Here is a 14,824-nt window from a genome sequence, read left to right as displayed (position 1 = left end):
CCGATCAAGGAGGCCTCAACTAGTGGAATGAAGTACATGGTGACCTTCATTGATGATTTCTCAAGGTATGTTTGGATTTATTTTATGAAAAATAAATCTGAGACATTTTCAAAATTTAGAGAATTCAAAAGGACAGCAGAAGGAGAAATTGGTAAGTGTGTTCGTTGCCTTCGTACCGACAATGGAGGAGAATACACTTCAGATGAATTTTCAGATTTCCTTCGGAGTTGCAAAGTGCGACGACAATTTACATGTGCTAATACCCCACAACAAAATGGAGCATCTGAAAGAAAGAACAGACACCTAGCAGAGGTGTGTCGGAGTATGCTTCATGCGAAAAATGTCCCTGGACGTTTCTGGGCGGAAGCAATGAATACAGCAGCCTTTGTCATCAACCGGCTTCCACAACAAAGGCTAAGTTTTCTCTCACCTTTTGAGAAAGTATGGAATTTGAAACCTACAGTTGGTCATTTTCGTGTCTTTGGATGTGTATGCTATGTATTTGTTCCTAACCACCTACGCAGCAAAATGGAAAAGAAAGCTGTAAGATGTATCTTTGTAGGATATGACAGCAATAGGAAAGGATGGCGTTGTTGTGATCCTACAACTAATAAGTGCTACACGTCCCGCAATGTAGTGTTTGATGAAACTTCCTCGTGGTGGTCCTCTAGCAAAGAAGAACTTCCTGATTCAAATGCTCTGCAGAAGAAACTTGAAGTCCCCCAAATTCAGTTGCGCTTAAATGACGCTGAAATCGATAATGGTGATGAAAAAGACTTGGTTCAAAATTCTTGGCAGACTGGTGTACATCAAAGACTAGTGGAAGAGAGCGATTCCACTGAAGAAGTAGTACCAACTCCATTAAGAAGGTCGACTAGAATAAAGTATCCAAATCCCAAGTATGTTAACGCTGCCATAGCGGAAGAAATCGATGCAAAAGAACCTGAGACATTTGAAGAAGCATCCAAAAATCCTGAGTGGATTAAAGCTATGGAGGAAGAAATTGCCGCGCTGAAGCATAATCAAACTTGGGAGCTCATGCCAAAGCCAGAAGATGTGAAACCCATTTCTTGCAAATGGGTATACAAACTAAAGCGCCGCACAGATGGATCAATAGAGCGACATAAAGCTCGACTGGTGGCTCGCGGATTCTCTCAACAGTATGGGCTGGACTATGAAGAAACATTCAGCCCTGTTGCAAAGCTTACAACAGTGAGAGTTTTATTAGCACTTGCTGCAAGCAACAATTGGGATTTGTGGCAGATGGACGTAAAGAATGCATTTCTGCACGGGGAGTTAGATCGAGAAATCTACATGATACAACCGATGGGTTTCTATAGCCACAACCATCCTGAGTATGTTTGCAAGCTTCGAAAGGCACTTTACGGATTGAAACAGGCACCACGGGCATGGTATGGTAAGATAGCTGAATTTCTTACACATAGTGGTTATTTAGTGACATGTGCAGATCCTAGCTTGTTTGTCAAAGCTAATGAAGAGAAGCTAGCTGTTATGCTAGTATATGTGGATGACTTGATCATGACAGGAGACTGGGAAGAAGAAATACAACAAACCAAAAAAAATCTCTCTGTTCGTTTTCAAATGAAGGAGCTTGGACAACTGAAGCACTTTCTTGGCTTAGAAGTAAATCATACTCATGAAGGAATATTTCTTCATCAACACAAGTATTCCACAGAATTATTGAAAAAATTCGGAATGCTTGAATGCAAGCCAATCTCAACACCAATGGAGCAAAATGCCAAATTGTGTGCACATGAAGGGAAAGATCTAGAAGATGCCATGATGTATCGGCAATTAGTGGGCAGTCTCATCTACTTAACGATAACAAGGCCAGACATCTCCTTTGCAGTTAGTGTGATGAGTCGCTATATGCAAAATCCAAAGAAGTCTCACCTAGAAGCAGTCCGACGAATCCTAAGATATGTCAAGAGCACACTTGACTTTGGAATTAAGTTCAGAAGGGACGAAGATTGCAAGCTACTTGGCTACTGTGATGCTGATTATGCAGGAGACCACGATACCCGACGCTCAACTACTGGATACGCTGTCATGTTTGGGTCTGGAGTTGTATCTTGGTGTAGCAAAAGGCAACCAACTGTGTCATTATCGACGACAGAAGCGGAGTATCGAGCAGTAACTATGGCAGCTCAAGAAATCATTTGGCTTGTGCAATTGTTGAAAGAGCTGCATCAACAAGTCAAGTATGATATCTTATTATATTGCGATAACCTATCAGCAATACGTCTTGCCGAAAATCCAGTTTTCCATGCAAGAACTAAGCATGTGGAGGTGCACTACCACTTTATCAGAGAAAAAGTCTTGCAAGATGAGATTAAACTGGAACATATTGGGACAGAAAACCAAGTTGCAGACTTATTCACAAAAGGATTAAGCAGCAACAAATTGGAAAACTTCCGTCAACAACTTGGGTTAGTAAAACGGACTGAAGCTGGTATTGAGGGGGAGTATTGAATAACAAACCAGCATACAAGAAAACATTTTGGTTTCTTTTATTTTGCCTAGTCAATGCAGTTATATTTTCTATTATTAGTCCTATTATGTAGGAAGCAGTTGTTTCATTTTTTTCTTTTGCGTGTATTAAGGAACCAGTTGTAAGTCTCAGCCTATATAAAAAGGCTTCAGTTTTTCAGCAATAAAAATCATCTTCCTTCTTCGATTCATCTTCGTATTAAAAACACTGTGTGTGTTCAACATTATATACATAATAGTATATTTGTAATTTAAATAAAAGTTAAGTTAAGAGTATTTTGACATTAGTGTATAATTACTTTTATTAAAAAAAAAAGGTGATCATTTTGAATGAGACAGACAAAAATGATAAAAATAAAATAGTTTGAATTAGAATTGAGGAAATATTAAATAGAAATATATAGATATTATAAAAATTTTACTATATTATAACTTTCTATTACCATAAAAAAGTGGTCCCGTAAAGGATGATCTTTAAACCTCCGACGCTTCAGGTCATCTGTCACACGTGGTTCACCTAATGTGACTTTAGTTTCTATGTTATCAAATAAAAATTTTCTTAGTTTACTAGTAAATTTTTTATTTGTCATTTTAGTCTTTTCATATCAAAATACTAATTTTTTTTTTAATTTTTTAATTTTTTGCTTTTCACATTAATTTTCAAGGGCAAAATAGATATTATATTACTTTATTACGCTACGAATCTATAAAATATTAATTTATCTTAATCCGCGTGTAAAAATCAAATGTAAAATTTATTTAATAGACGGAGAAAATATAATATACTCCATTTGTTATGTATCTCATATTCATATTATCATTTCAGTTCGTCTCACATCTATTTTTTTTTTCTGATAATGATTAAATATTTTAATAATATTTTAGAATTTTAATTTATAATATTTAAATTATATTAGATTAATTAATTATTTTAATATAATAAGTGTGACGGAAGTATTGTAGAATATATATTTATATATATATATATTATTTTAAATAAAAGAAAAGATGAGACAGGCTTTAATTGAGCTGGTCCCTTATGAAGAAATAGTTAATGCTGACTTTTATGGATGGTCCTCAATTTCCCAATTTAGCATTTTATCTAATATATTGTGCAACCAACTTATGTGTAATTATTACTCATGTTTTTTTTTTTTTTTTCAAATTTTGTTTATTTGAGTTTTGTTGTTTGATAATAGTAAATTTTTAATAAAAATACCAAATGTATATATATATATATATTATAATAGCTTAAAAATAACAATCTTTTATTCATACTTATTGTGTAAAAAAAATTGGATAAATTTGTCATTGGTACATTGGATAAATTTGTCATTGGTACATAATAGGTATCAATTTGCTTTTTGCACGTATTTTTAGAAATATTAGTATTATATTATGATGAAGTAAAAATATAGTAGAAATGACTAAAATAACTTTATTAATATGGTGTGATATAAAGGTAATAACGTTTGTGTAATATATTGTAAGTTGTAAGGATATTTCTAATGTTAGATAGATAATACAGTTACTAAAAAAAGAAATGAATATCTTGTTATGAGACATACTAAAATAGAAAAATAGATACTTTGATATAGGACGAGAGGAGTATATAAAACAATAATATATATTTAATGGTGTGTTTGTAATTTATATAAAAATAAAAAATATTTTTTATAAGGTATAAAGTCTTTTTTTACCCTTAACATTAATGATAATTAAATAATAATAATAACAAAAAGTTGAGTATTGTAATATTTAGTTGTTATGTATTTTTACTAAAAAAAAAAAAAGAATTATACATTTTACTAGGCAGATGTAAATGATAAAATGAATATCCTTTTTACCTCTGAATTTGCTGAAAATTTCTTATGGTTCTAAAATTATATATTAGTTACCCGTAGTTTCCATAATATTGCATAAAAAATTCTCGTCGTTAGTAATTAATGACAATTACAATTCACACGCCCAAATTGTGATTATTGATAAAGTGGAGCATCACCGTTAATACTTCACGTTATGAGTTGAGCATGATCGAACAATACAATACACTTTATGATGTGCAAATACAACCCGGGGAACAGTTGTATTTGAGTGCGTGAAATAAAAAAAAAAAATAATGTGAATTAAAATCCAACATCTTTACTTCAATATATATATATATATATATAAATTATAGGAAAAAAAAAAAAGAAAAAAGAGATACATCAAAATTCAATGTGGTGTTTGTTTGAGGTTTTGACTAGATTTTTACCATTAATACTTTGTTTTTTTTTAACCTATATCAAATTAATTATTTATTTATTTTTATATTTCATACTATACTAAATATTATTTTCATAAGATGGCATCAATTTATATCTTTATAACATTAAAATATATTTATATTACATTAAATAAATATTTTAATTTAAAATTTTATTATTAAAAAAAAATGGTGACATAATTTTATGAAACAAGGAAGTATTTTAGAAGTTCGGATATTTCCTAAAATATTTAGGGTGTGTTTGTTTGGGGGATTGGATTTTAAATTCACTATTCATCCAATTTTTTCTCTCTAAAAATATCAAATCAAATATTTATTTTTTATATTTTATATTATACTAAAAATCAATTTTATATAAACATGGATAACTTAGAAGTGCCAAAATCACAATTTACCCTTCAAATTCATTCTTCAATTTCTCATTTCAAATACTTATTAATACTCAATAATATATATCTTTCTCAACTTTTACAATAATATTCTTACTTTAATCCTTTTATTTGTTATTTGATCTTAAACATTAGTCATCCCATTACATGCATATTACTATTATTTTCGATTGTATTATTTAATAATTATTTTATATATTTTCATTTTTGCGTAAATTATAATTTTATTTTTATAAATTTAAAATTATTAATATTCTAAAATATATCAATTTATTAAAATTAAAGTGAAAAATATAAGGGTGATTTCTCCTGCACAGTCATCCAGCCTTGGAGGAGTTTGGGGGACGTCACCGGACGTTTCAGCATCTGTCTCTCTTTTCTTTTTTTTTTTTTTTTTTTTTTTTTTTATAGTTTTTTTAAAAACTATAAATATAAAAATAATTTATAATAATTATAATTTAATAAAATATATACAATATATATGTTATTTTGTAGAGAATATTTTTTTATTATAAATAAATAAAAATTTAAAAATATATATGTAGGTATAATATAAATTTATAATTAAACTATACAAATTAATATACATTTATAGGAGTATTATTTTATTCGTAACAATCAAATCAATACACATCAAAACTCACGAAATCCCAACCAAACTTAAACACAAAAGAAACATAAAAATTCAAACCCATCTCAAAATTCAAATAAAAATTAAACCCAAACTTAAATTTCTCCGAACCCATCTAAAGAAATAAACCCTAAATAAATAAAATAGAATAAATTTATTAAAAATAATAAGTATAGTAAACAATAAATTAACGTTTTGTTTGGGGGATTGGATTTAATTTTCACTATTCATCCCATTTTTCCCCCAAAAACATCAAATCAAACACCTATTTTTTATTTTTTATATTATACTAAAAATTAGTTTTACATTCAAAACATCACATCAACACCTATTTATATCACATCATACACCTATTTAAATTCAAAATTTTTACTATTCAAATTTCAACTCAAATTCCAAACTCCGAACAAACATATCTTAATAGTATTTAACATAAGTATTAGATATTTATTTTTTATATTTTACATTTTCTAATAAAAACTATTATATTTTTCAATAAAATATATTAATTTTCACAAAATTTTTTTAAAAAAATCTACACACAAAAAAGCAACAAAATATTTTAAAAAATAAAATATAAAATGACTCTAATTGTCTTTTTCATTACAAAATAGTATTCAAACCATCAAACCAATTAAGTAAATAATACTAACATCTGACAACTAATTCAATCATCTAATAAATAATCGGCAAACACTTCGGGTTTTTTTGCCCAATTTTTTTTTTTTTTTCTATACAATTTCTAATATATATTTTATCGTTTCACAAAAATCAACATTAAAATATAAAATATTATTTTTTATATTATCAATACAGTTCCTTATATCTCATACCTGAGATAATTTTCAAATAAAAACACTAAGGGTGTGTTTGTTTGGGAGATTTTCCCTAAAATACATCATTCATCCAATTTTTTGCTCCAAAAATAGCAAATCAAACACTTATTTTTTATTTTTTATATTATACTAAAAATCAATTTTACATTCAAAATATTACATCATACAACTATTCAAATTCAAAATTTTTACTCCCTCCGTCCCACAATGGATGTCTTGGTTACTGTAAACACGAGAATTTAGGCTAAGTATAATTAGTAGATAGTTAAAAATGTATTAGTGAAAATATTTAATATATAATATAAATTATTATAAATTAATATTAAGATAACTAATTAGTTTCATTAAAATTAAAAAAAATTAAATTTAAAATGAGATTAAGATGCATAATTATTTTCTAAAAAAAAAGTGACATAAGATAGATATAAATGAAAACATAGATATGATAGGTGGGACGGATATAGTACTATTTAAATCCAAACATCAGACAAACACACCCTAAATAAACAACCCCTTAATATTTTATTAGTTGTAATAACTTGGAATTAAATTTTTTAACTGGCCTTTGACTTAGTAATTTGTTTTTAAAAAAGCCATTGCTAATGGGCTCCCAACCCTCTGATAATTGGCAAAGTCAGCATGGACTGATTTGACCGAATCAACATATGTTATAAAGACGATCAATATATATTTAAATATATATCAATATATATTATGTTAGAAGCAGTGGAACAGAGCCACATAGGGACTTGGGGGATCCCGAGCCCCCGAGCCATCATGTCGCTGTTACGTCGACTATATTATTAGTTATATAAATCGTTTGTCTATTCAGAATCGATTAATTCTTATCAATTTAATATACTCCCTCCGTCCTATTGGAAGGGTGGCGTTTGTTTTTACCACGTAAATTTTTTAATATTGATATTATATTGGATTGTAGTAAAAAAAAGACAAAAATATATTTATTATCTTATGTAGGTAGTACAATTACTAAATTAGAAAATGGTAACCTTATTTTGGGACAGACGAAAATAGAAAATGATAATCTTTCAATGAGACAGAGGGATTATTTATATTGATTGAATATATTAATGTATATTTACCATCAATTTCATTCAAAATAATAAAAATATTTGATTTATCAGCCTCAACGAAACCTTTTGATTTATCAGCCTCGACGAAACCTTTAGCTCCCTCAACAAAACAATTCTAGCTCCGCCACTGATTATAAGATAGCATATGCTAAGTTATAATATAATATAGGGTAAACTGCTTTTTTAGTCCCGTAACTGGATCCCCTTATCATTTTAGTCCCGTAAGTGGAACATATCGCAAACTAATCTCATAAGTGAACAAATTTCGCTGTTTTAATCCTCCGACGCCGGAGTTGCCTGCGTGGCTCGCTGGAGATGACTTGTCCCACCGGTGTCGCTGAATCAATCCTATAACATATGCTGAAATATGTGTTTGTTTTGTGTTTAGGTTTAATTTTTTTTTTTTTTTTTTTTTTTTTTTTTTATAAAGAATTGTGTAGATAATATAAAAAAATAATGTAAAATATATTAATTTTTTTTTTGAAAAAATGTGTAGAGAAATCTTTAGAAAAGAAACAAACCCTTGGTATTCCACTTCTTCCTACCACCTGATAACGTGATACCAACAATAGCAATTTCCTATAAATATAATATTGCTTTTTCCAACAAAATTAAAGCTAAAAAAAATAAAAAATAATAAAAAACACTCCAATTTTGTAGAGAAACAAAGAATACAATATCATACCGAATGAAAATAAACTGCATAAAAAAATTCCAATTTTCTACCCAAACATCAACCATGGTTAAATATTCAGCTTGCGATTCATCGGCATTCACCGCTATGACCAAATAAACACCAACAATAGACCTAATACTAAACCCGAAAACTACATACACTGGTTCAAGACGGCACAAGTAATAATAAAATTTACACACCAAACAGGAATCGATCAAGATTGAAATTAAGTAGATATACAACAGATGCGCAGTAAAGCTTATTCCTTTCATGAAATATAAATCAACTTAAAGAGCATAATTCCGAAAAAAAAAAAAAAACAAAATAATAAAATAAAATCAGCTGTGAGCCGAGGCAGAAGGATTGTTACCTGAAACTGATGCTAAACCGGCACCTGTGCCTGGAGTGCTGCTTTCTTCACTGGCGTGCCGCACAAATTCTTCAGGCGACAAGTGAGAACCGTGACAGGCGCAGACGATTCTTATTTGAGTAGCGCTGTATCTGTATGTCACCCCGGAAATTGTCCTGCCATGGGGTCCCGACCCAGTAGTGGACACCCATGGAAGGTTCGGGTAGCTGCCACATCCGCCAAATTTGAGGTCCGCGGCTATTCCAGGCCTTATGGATGGATACTCGGAAGGTGGTGTTTCGGCTCGAGGCTGAGGCTGATCGGGTGTATCTCTTACCTGAAGGGTTCCTCGCAGATCAGATTCTCGGTGAGAAGAAGAGCCTTCTTCTCCGATTTGCTGCTTTCCATTGTTTTTTCCGTGCTCTATAGTCCTCCCGTCGAATTGTGTGGATTGAGGAGACTTGTGTGACATCATGGGCATAGGACCTAACATTAAATTAATCGAAATCAGGCGACGCATATTATATATTAAATAGAGAGATACAAAGCTAGTTCCATTTAAAATAGATTAAAAAGACTAAAATGATACAGAATTCTCACTTACAGAACAAAAATTACTATCTTTTTTCCGAAAAGAGAAAAAGAAACTACATAGCATCAGATATAACTAGAGCAAGGATTTCAACGATACATCGACAGAAATTTTCATAGGCCAAAAGATTCTCAGAGCATCAACCATCTATGGTATGAAATAATATGTTTGCTCCACACATTATTCCGTATAAGATCAGAAAATCGAACTAATGGTTTAAAGGCTAAGTACTATGACTCTACCTATACTTTTGAACCACAATTTTAACGACACTAGACACTATCAAAATCCAACAAAAAATCGATAACTTTCAATTTTACAAACATATCACAAATTTAATGAAAACATTATTAGCATGACTAAAGTAAAGTAAAAGAAATAGAAGAAAACCTTCAGATAGCTTCCGGTTGTCATTAAGAGCTTCAGGAGGATTTCTTCCGATGTAAGCAGGGTGAACAGGTAGATGATGAGACGTAGCACCTCGTGAATTATCCCGATCCAGCGCTGGAAGCTGGACAGGATTGTACCCAAACATTAAAGGAAAATTCGATTGCATCGCCGCAGGTCTTTCGCCGTTAGGGGCAGTCATTCCATGCAATATTCCGGGCATCGGGTAGCTAGGCAAATTAGGTGCACCAATAGAGTTCGAATTGTTTCCTGGCGATGTGTAGGGCATGTTAGTGTTCACCGGTTGACCCGGGTACGGAACACCGTACGAGGGCATGTTTCCCCTGTTTATTATCTCCTTTTCCGACGAAATAGCGTATCTCTTCTGTCCTAAAATTTCAACGCCACTTGAATCACCAAATCCGTCCTTTTGAATCCTGGAAATGCTACCACTCGATACGAATCGTTTCGTCATGTCGTCGGTTTGCGAAGCGTGCCTCGACGTTGAACCGTCCACTTCAGAATCAGCTACATCTTCGTTTTCGGCCGTCGACCCCTCGTCGGTAGTTATTGATATATGCGACACTTTCGTCTTCTCGACTAAATCCAGATTACTACCTTCTCGTTCTAGCTTCTTCTGCTGGTTTGCATCGGGAAACAAGCCTTTACGCTTCTCGCCGACGCTCGATCTCCGTTCTTCCTCGGTTTCAGCAGACCTGCTATCATTGTTCCACATCCCGCCGGTGTTTGAGTTCTTAGACGTTTCCGCATCGACGACGGCTTTACCGAAGTTGCTGTATATGTTCTCCTCGACTTTCGGGGGATGCTGCTGGGTCCCGCCTTCTAGAAAATTCTTGAACTCATTTATCAATTTGGTGTCTCTATCACCTTCGTCTGATCTATTTTCGGATGCACTACCGCGGTTACCTTTCTGTGAGGTATTACTTCCACCACGTAAAGACAAGCTCAGATCAAGACCTTTTTCATCATCCATTTTTCGACGGAATCGAATGTACCTAGAAGCTACTCAAATGATTGATCCTTGAACCACCTCCATGAAATATTATTACAGCCTAGACAAAAGTAAAAAAGTTGAGTGCGCACACACATACATATATATATATATACACGGGAACGAGTGCTTACTAGCTATAATCCGTAATCTTTGATTCTATGTTCAGGATTAATTGCAGAGATCAGCAAATTTTAAATTGCAGGAAAGTAAAGTTTAAACACCAATAAAGCAATTTTAAACGTCAAAAAGCAAAGTTTTAAGTTCAAACAGTTTAAAGCTAAAAACAATTTAACGCCGAGAAAGCAAAATTTAAACACAAAAAAAGCAAAGGTTAAACAATAAGAAAGCAAAACTTTAAATTCAACCCAATTTAGAGCTCAAAACAATTCAAACATCACGAAAGCAATAATTCAATCTTCGAGCTAGCATTTTATAATCAGCACTGTGCTGACATCTTATGTTACCGGATCTGCCGGTTACGGTGGTGCTATACTGATTTTTCAAATCAGCACCTATAATATATATGAGTGTGTTTGTTTGGGGGATTTGTCAAGATTTCAACTATTCTATCAATTTTTTTTCCCTAAAAAACATGAAATCAAATATCTATTTTTTATTTTTTATATAATACAAAAAATCAATTTTATATTTAAAATATCATATCATACAATTATTCCGATTCAAAATTTTTACTCTTAAAATCCCAATTCAAAATCCAAACTCCCAAGCAATCACACCCATAAACACCATATGTTATTATGTCATGTGCTAAAATCAACTGTTGTTATGTGCGTTGTACGAGACTATAGCTATGCACTGTTTGTATGTGCTGCATATTAACATATACAATGATGTCTATAATAATCTTGTGTATGTGTTTTTCAGCACAATGTTCAATTTAATTCAGCACTGCAACCGCCACCATATATATATATATATATATTAACCATTCAAATAATTTCCAATAGCATAGAAAAATTATAAATTTCCATTTGGCCAGGATGCTATTATCATAAAATCTAACTACCAAAAAAGAGAAAAAAAAAAAAAAAAAAAAAGGAGATCTCATCAAAACCATATAACATTCCTTTTTATAAGTAGATTCATGAACTTCTATCAATGAATTAATAAATTGCTTCATCAGTATCACACCATAGACAGCAAATCTAAACGAAAGTGAAACCATAAAGAAACCAATTCATATGCAAATCCAACCCGAACATAACCCTTAATCACTACAAATGGCATAAAATTAGAAAGCCTTTTTTCAACAGCGACTAAATCGAAAGCCAAATAAATTCGAACAATCTTACCCAGATTCGCACTCAAACATAATTCGCGTGATCCGAATCTAAACCTAAAATCAACACAGGGAAGCTAAGATTCTACGGAATTCCCAAAGCTCCTAAACTCAGAATCATCACACCCAACTAAAAACATAAGATCTGTATAAAAATAAGAGCAAAATTTATGTATGTATCGAGCAACAGCGAATTAAATGAAATAGAAAGCAACAAAATTGAGAGAATTGAAGCGTGGAATCGAAGGTGGGGGAAGAGCAGCTGAGAATTTACCTGTTGCGGATGGAAATGAATTTGGAAGAAGATAAAGAAGGGGAAGGGAATTAGGGAAATTTGGAGCAGTGAGCCGTCAGAGAGAGAGAGAGAGGCGAAGATGAAACACATGTGGTTTTAACTAATGTAAAATTAATGGCTACTCACACACACAGACACACATACGGGTGTGTGCGTGTGACTGCGTGTCGCTGTTTTTGATCGAGCACGTGTCTCTCACGCGTCACTGTGCTTGTATGCTCATGCGGAAGCCAATAGCTTTTCATTCTTTTTTAGATATAATTAAATGATAATTTCTGGGTCCCAAAATTATAGTCTTAGTTGGGTTGGAGGAATATTGATATTATATTAATATTATATTAGTAGTCGGTAAAAAATATAAATAAAAGATTTTTATCCTTACCAGTGTATTAAAATAGAAAGTAGTAACAATTGTGTAATAAAAATAAAAAAAAAGTAAGGATACTTTTACAGTGATATGATTATTTATACTATTATTTTGAAACAAACAAAAATAATAAATAAGACTATTATATTCGGACCGACAGAATATGATTTATTTGATTTAGATTAGAAATTAATTTAAAGTAAAATTTTGATTTGAGTTTGATTTTAATAATATTTTTTTCTGTATATTTTGTTATTTTCGAATTTTTTTATAATAATATAAATATATATACTACCTCAGTCTATTAGAATATTAAGATTTGTTTTTTTTTTTTTTTTTTTTGTTCATATTGATATTTAAATATTAATAGTCGTATTAAAATATAATATAAATGAATGAAAAAAATTAAAAATATTTTTATTAGTATAATATAACGGTATAAAAAATTATACAAATATAAGAATATTTTGAATATTATATGTAAAAATATAAATGTAAAAATAGAGAGAAAGAATATATTTTTAGTAATTATGGATTTTAATTTTTTAATATAAATATAAATATTTTTACTTTTTAAAGTTTATTATTATTTTTATATTAAAAAGTAAGAGTAGAAATATTTTAATTTTACCTGTTTATTATAATTAAAATAATTTTATTTTTTACTATGTAAAGAAATAATAGTAAATAATATTTTTTTTTTAAAATATAAAAATTGAATCGCCAAAATTATGTAAATATTTTTTTTATTCATCTATTAAATTTATTCATAATTTGTTTCTAATAAAAAATATTATTTATTCGTAGTTTTATTACTCCTACTCTAACCCATAATAACTAATTAGAAATCATAATTTCAATATTATATAAATTTAAGGATCAATATGGTGTTAAAATTAACAATTCAGTGCCCTATCCAAGCTGATTTTCTATTTATTGTATTACTTCTTATCATTTTTTAATAAATTTTTTATAATAAATTACTTTACTTTTTATTTTTTTCATTTTAATATTAAATATTATTAATTTTTATTTTTATATCCAACCTAGCGCAATTTTAGGATGTTTTTGTTTGGGGTTTAGATTTTGAGTTGGCATTTGAATAGTAAAAATTTTGAATTTGAATAGTTGTATGATGTGATATAAATAGGTGTTGATGTGATATTTTGAATGTAAAATTGATTTTTAGTATAATATAAAAAATAAAAAATAGGTATTTGATTTGATGTTTTTTGGGAAAAAAATGAGATAAATAGTGAAAATCTAATTCAATCTCCCAAACAAATACACCCGTAGATGAAAGGAGAAATTATTTTTTATTTAAAATAAAAAAAATATTTATTCTCATTTATACGGAGGTTTCAAAAGTTTTGTGGATTTGTTTAATTTGAGTTTGAAAGTTAAATTAATACTCTCATTAACTCCTGCCCAAAGTATTTCTATTTCTTTAAAATTAGCGTAATGTGGCATATGTGACAAAGCATCAGCAAACGGTATAGTAATTTGAAGACTACGAAAAGTGTGCACAAACTTATCAAATTCCTTGGAGTTGTCCTTCTTCCCAAGTCTTGTGGAAAAGGGGGCTCAAGCCAAAGGCTGAGCCGGACCCTTTTCCTTCGGTTTAGGCACCCGAGCGGCTAGTATCCCTCGAGATTGGGATAGGCCTTCCTCCTCAGTTGGAATCTGTATAACTGCATCCTGCACAGGCACGTTAGCAACAATAGGGTTAGGAGAATGATTAATACCTCTGTATGGCAGCGGTGGTGATTGTGTCCGCTTCCCTCCCCTTGTTTCGATAGCCTTTGCTTGGTTCGGGACACTCTAGACTGTCCCAATCAACTTTCCTTTCTGTTTTAGCTTCATAGCTTCAGCTATCTACCCAACTTGTATTTCCAGCATTTTGATCAGAAGTATTTCTTTGGAACTCCTGATTTGCTCGCTCTGTGTTCCTCCAGAGCTCCTTCAGATTCAGCGGTGCTTGGGCCGCTGTGGGAGGTTGAGCAAATGCAGGTGCCTGCTGCGGAAAGTGGGGGCTTGAAAGTATTGTTGTTGATGTGGATAATATCCCTTTGATGATATTGTTGCGCAGCGAACTGTTGTGGCCTCTGAAATTGTT

At 31.0% G+C, this 14,824-nt stretch overlaps 1 protein-coding gene across 1 annotated transcript; it reads right to left on the bottom strand.

The window, feature by feature from the left end:
- Positions 1 to 8,409: 8,409 nt before the first annotated feature.
- On the bottom strand, positions 8,410 to 12,427 carry LOC127239841 (ninja-family protein mc410). Its single transcript, XM_051258183.1, has 3 exons — positions 12,321 to 12,427; positions 9,735 to 10,804; positions 8,410 to 9,238 (listed from the first exon to the last, which is right to left on the bottom strand). The coding sequence occupies exons 2-3, from the start codon at positions 10,723 to 10,725 to the stop codon at positions 8,742 to 8,744; spliced, it is 1,488 nt and encodes a 495-aa protein (XP_051114140.1). The 5' UTR covers positions 10,726 to 10,804; positions 12,321 to 12,427; the 3' UTR covers positions 8,410 to 8,741.
- Positions 12,428 to 14,824: the final 2,397 nt, after the last annotated feature.

This window comes from Andrographis paniculata, unplaced genomic scaffold (genome assembly GCF_009805555.1).
Source record: "Andrographis paniculata isolate CXL003 unplaced genomic scaffold, ASM980555v1 Contig78END, whole genome shotgun sequence".
Taxonomy (NCBI): domain Eukaryota; kingdom Viridiplantae; phylum Streptophyta; class Magnoliopsida; order Lamiales; family Acanthaceae; genus Andrographis; species Andrographis paniculata.
The sequence above is the reverse complement of the archived record's forward strand: the minus strand, read 5'-3'. Positions and strand labels throughout refer to the sequence as shown.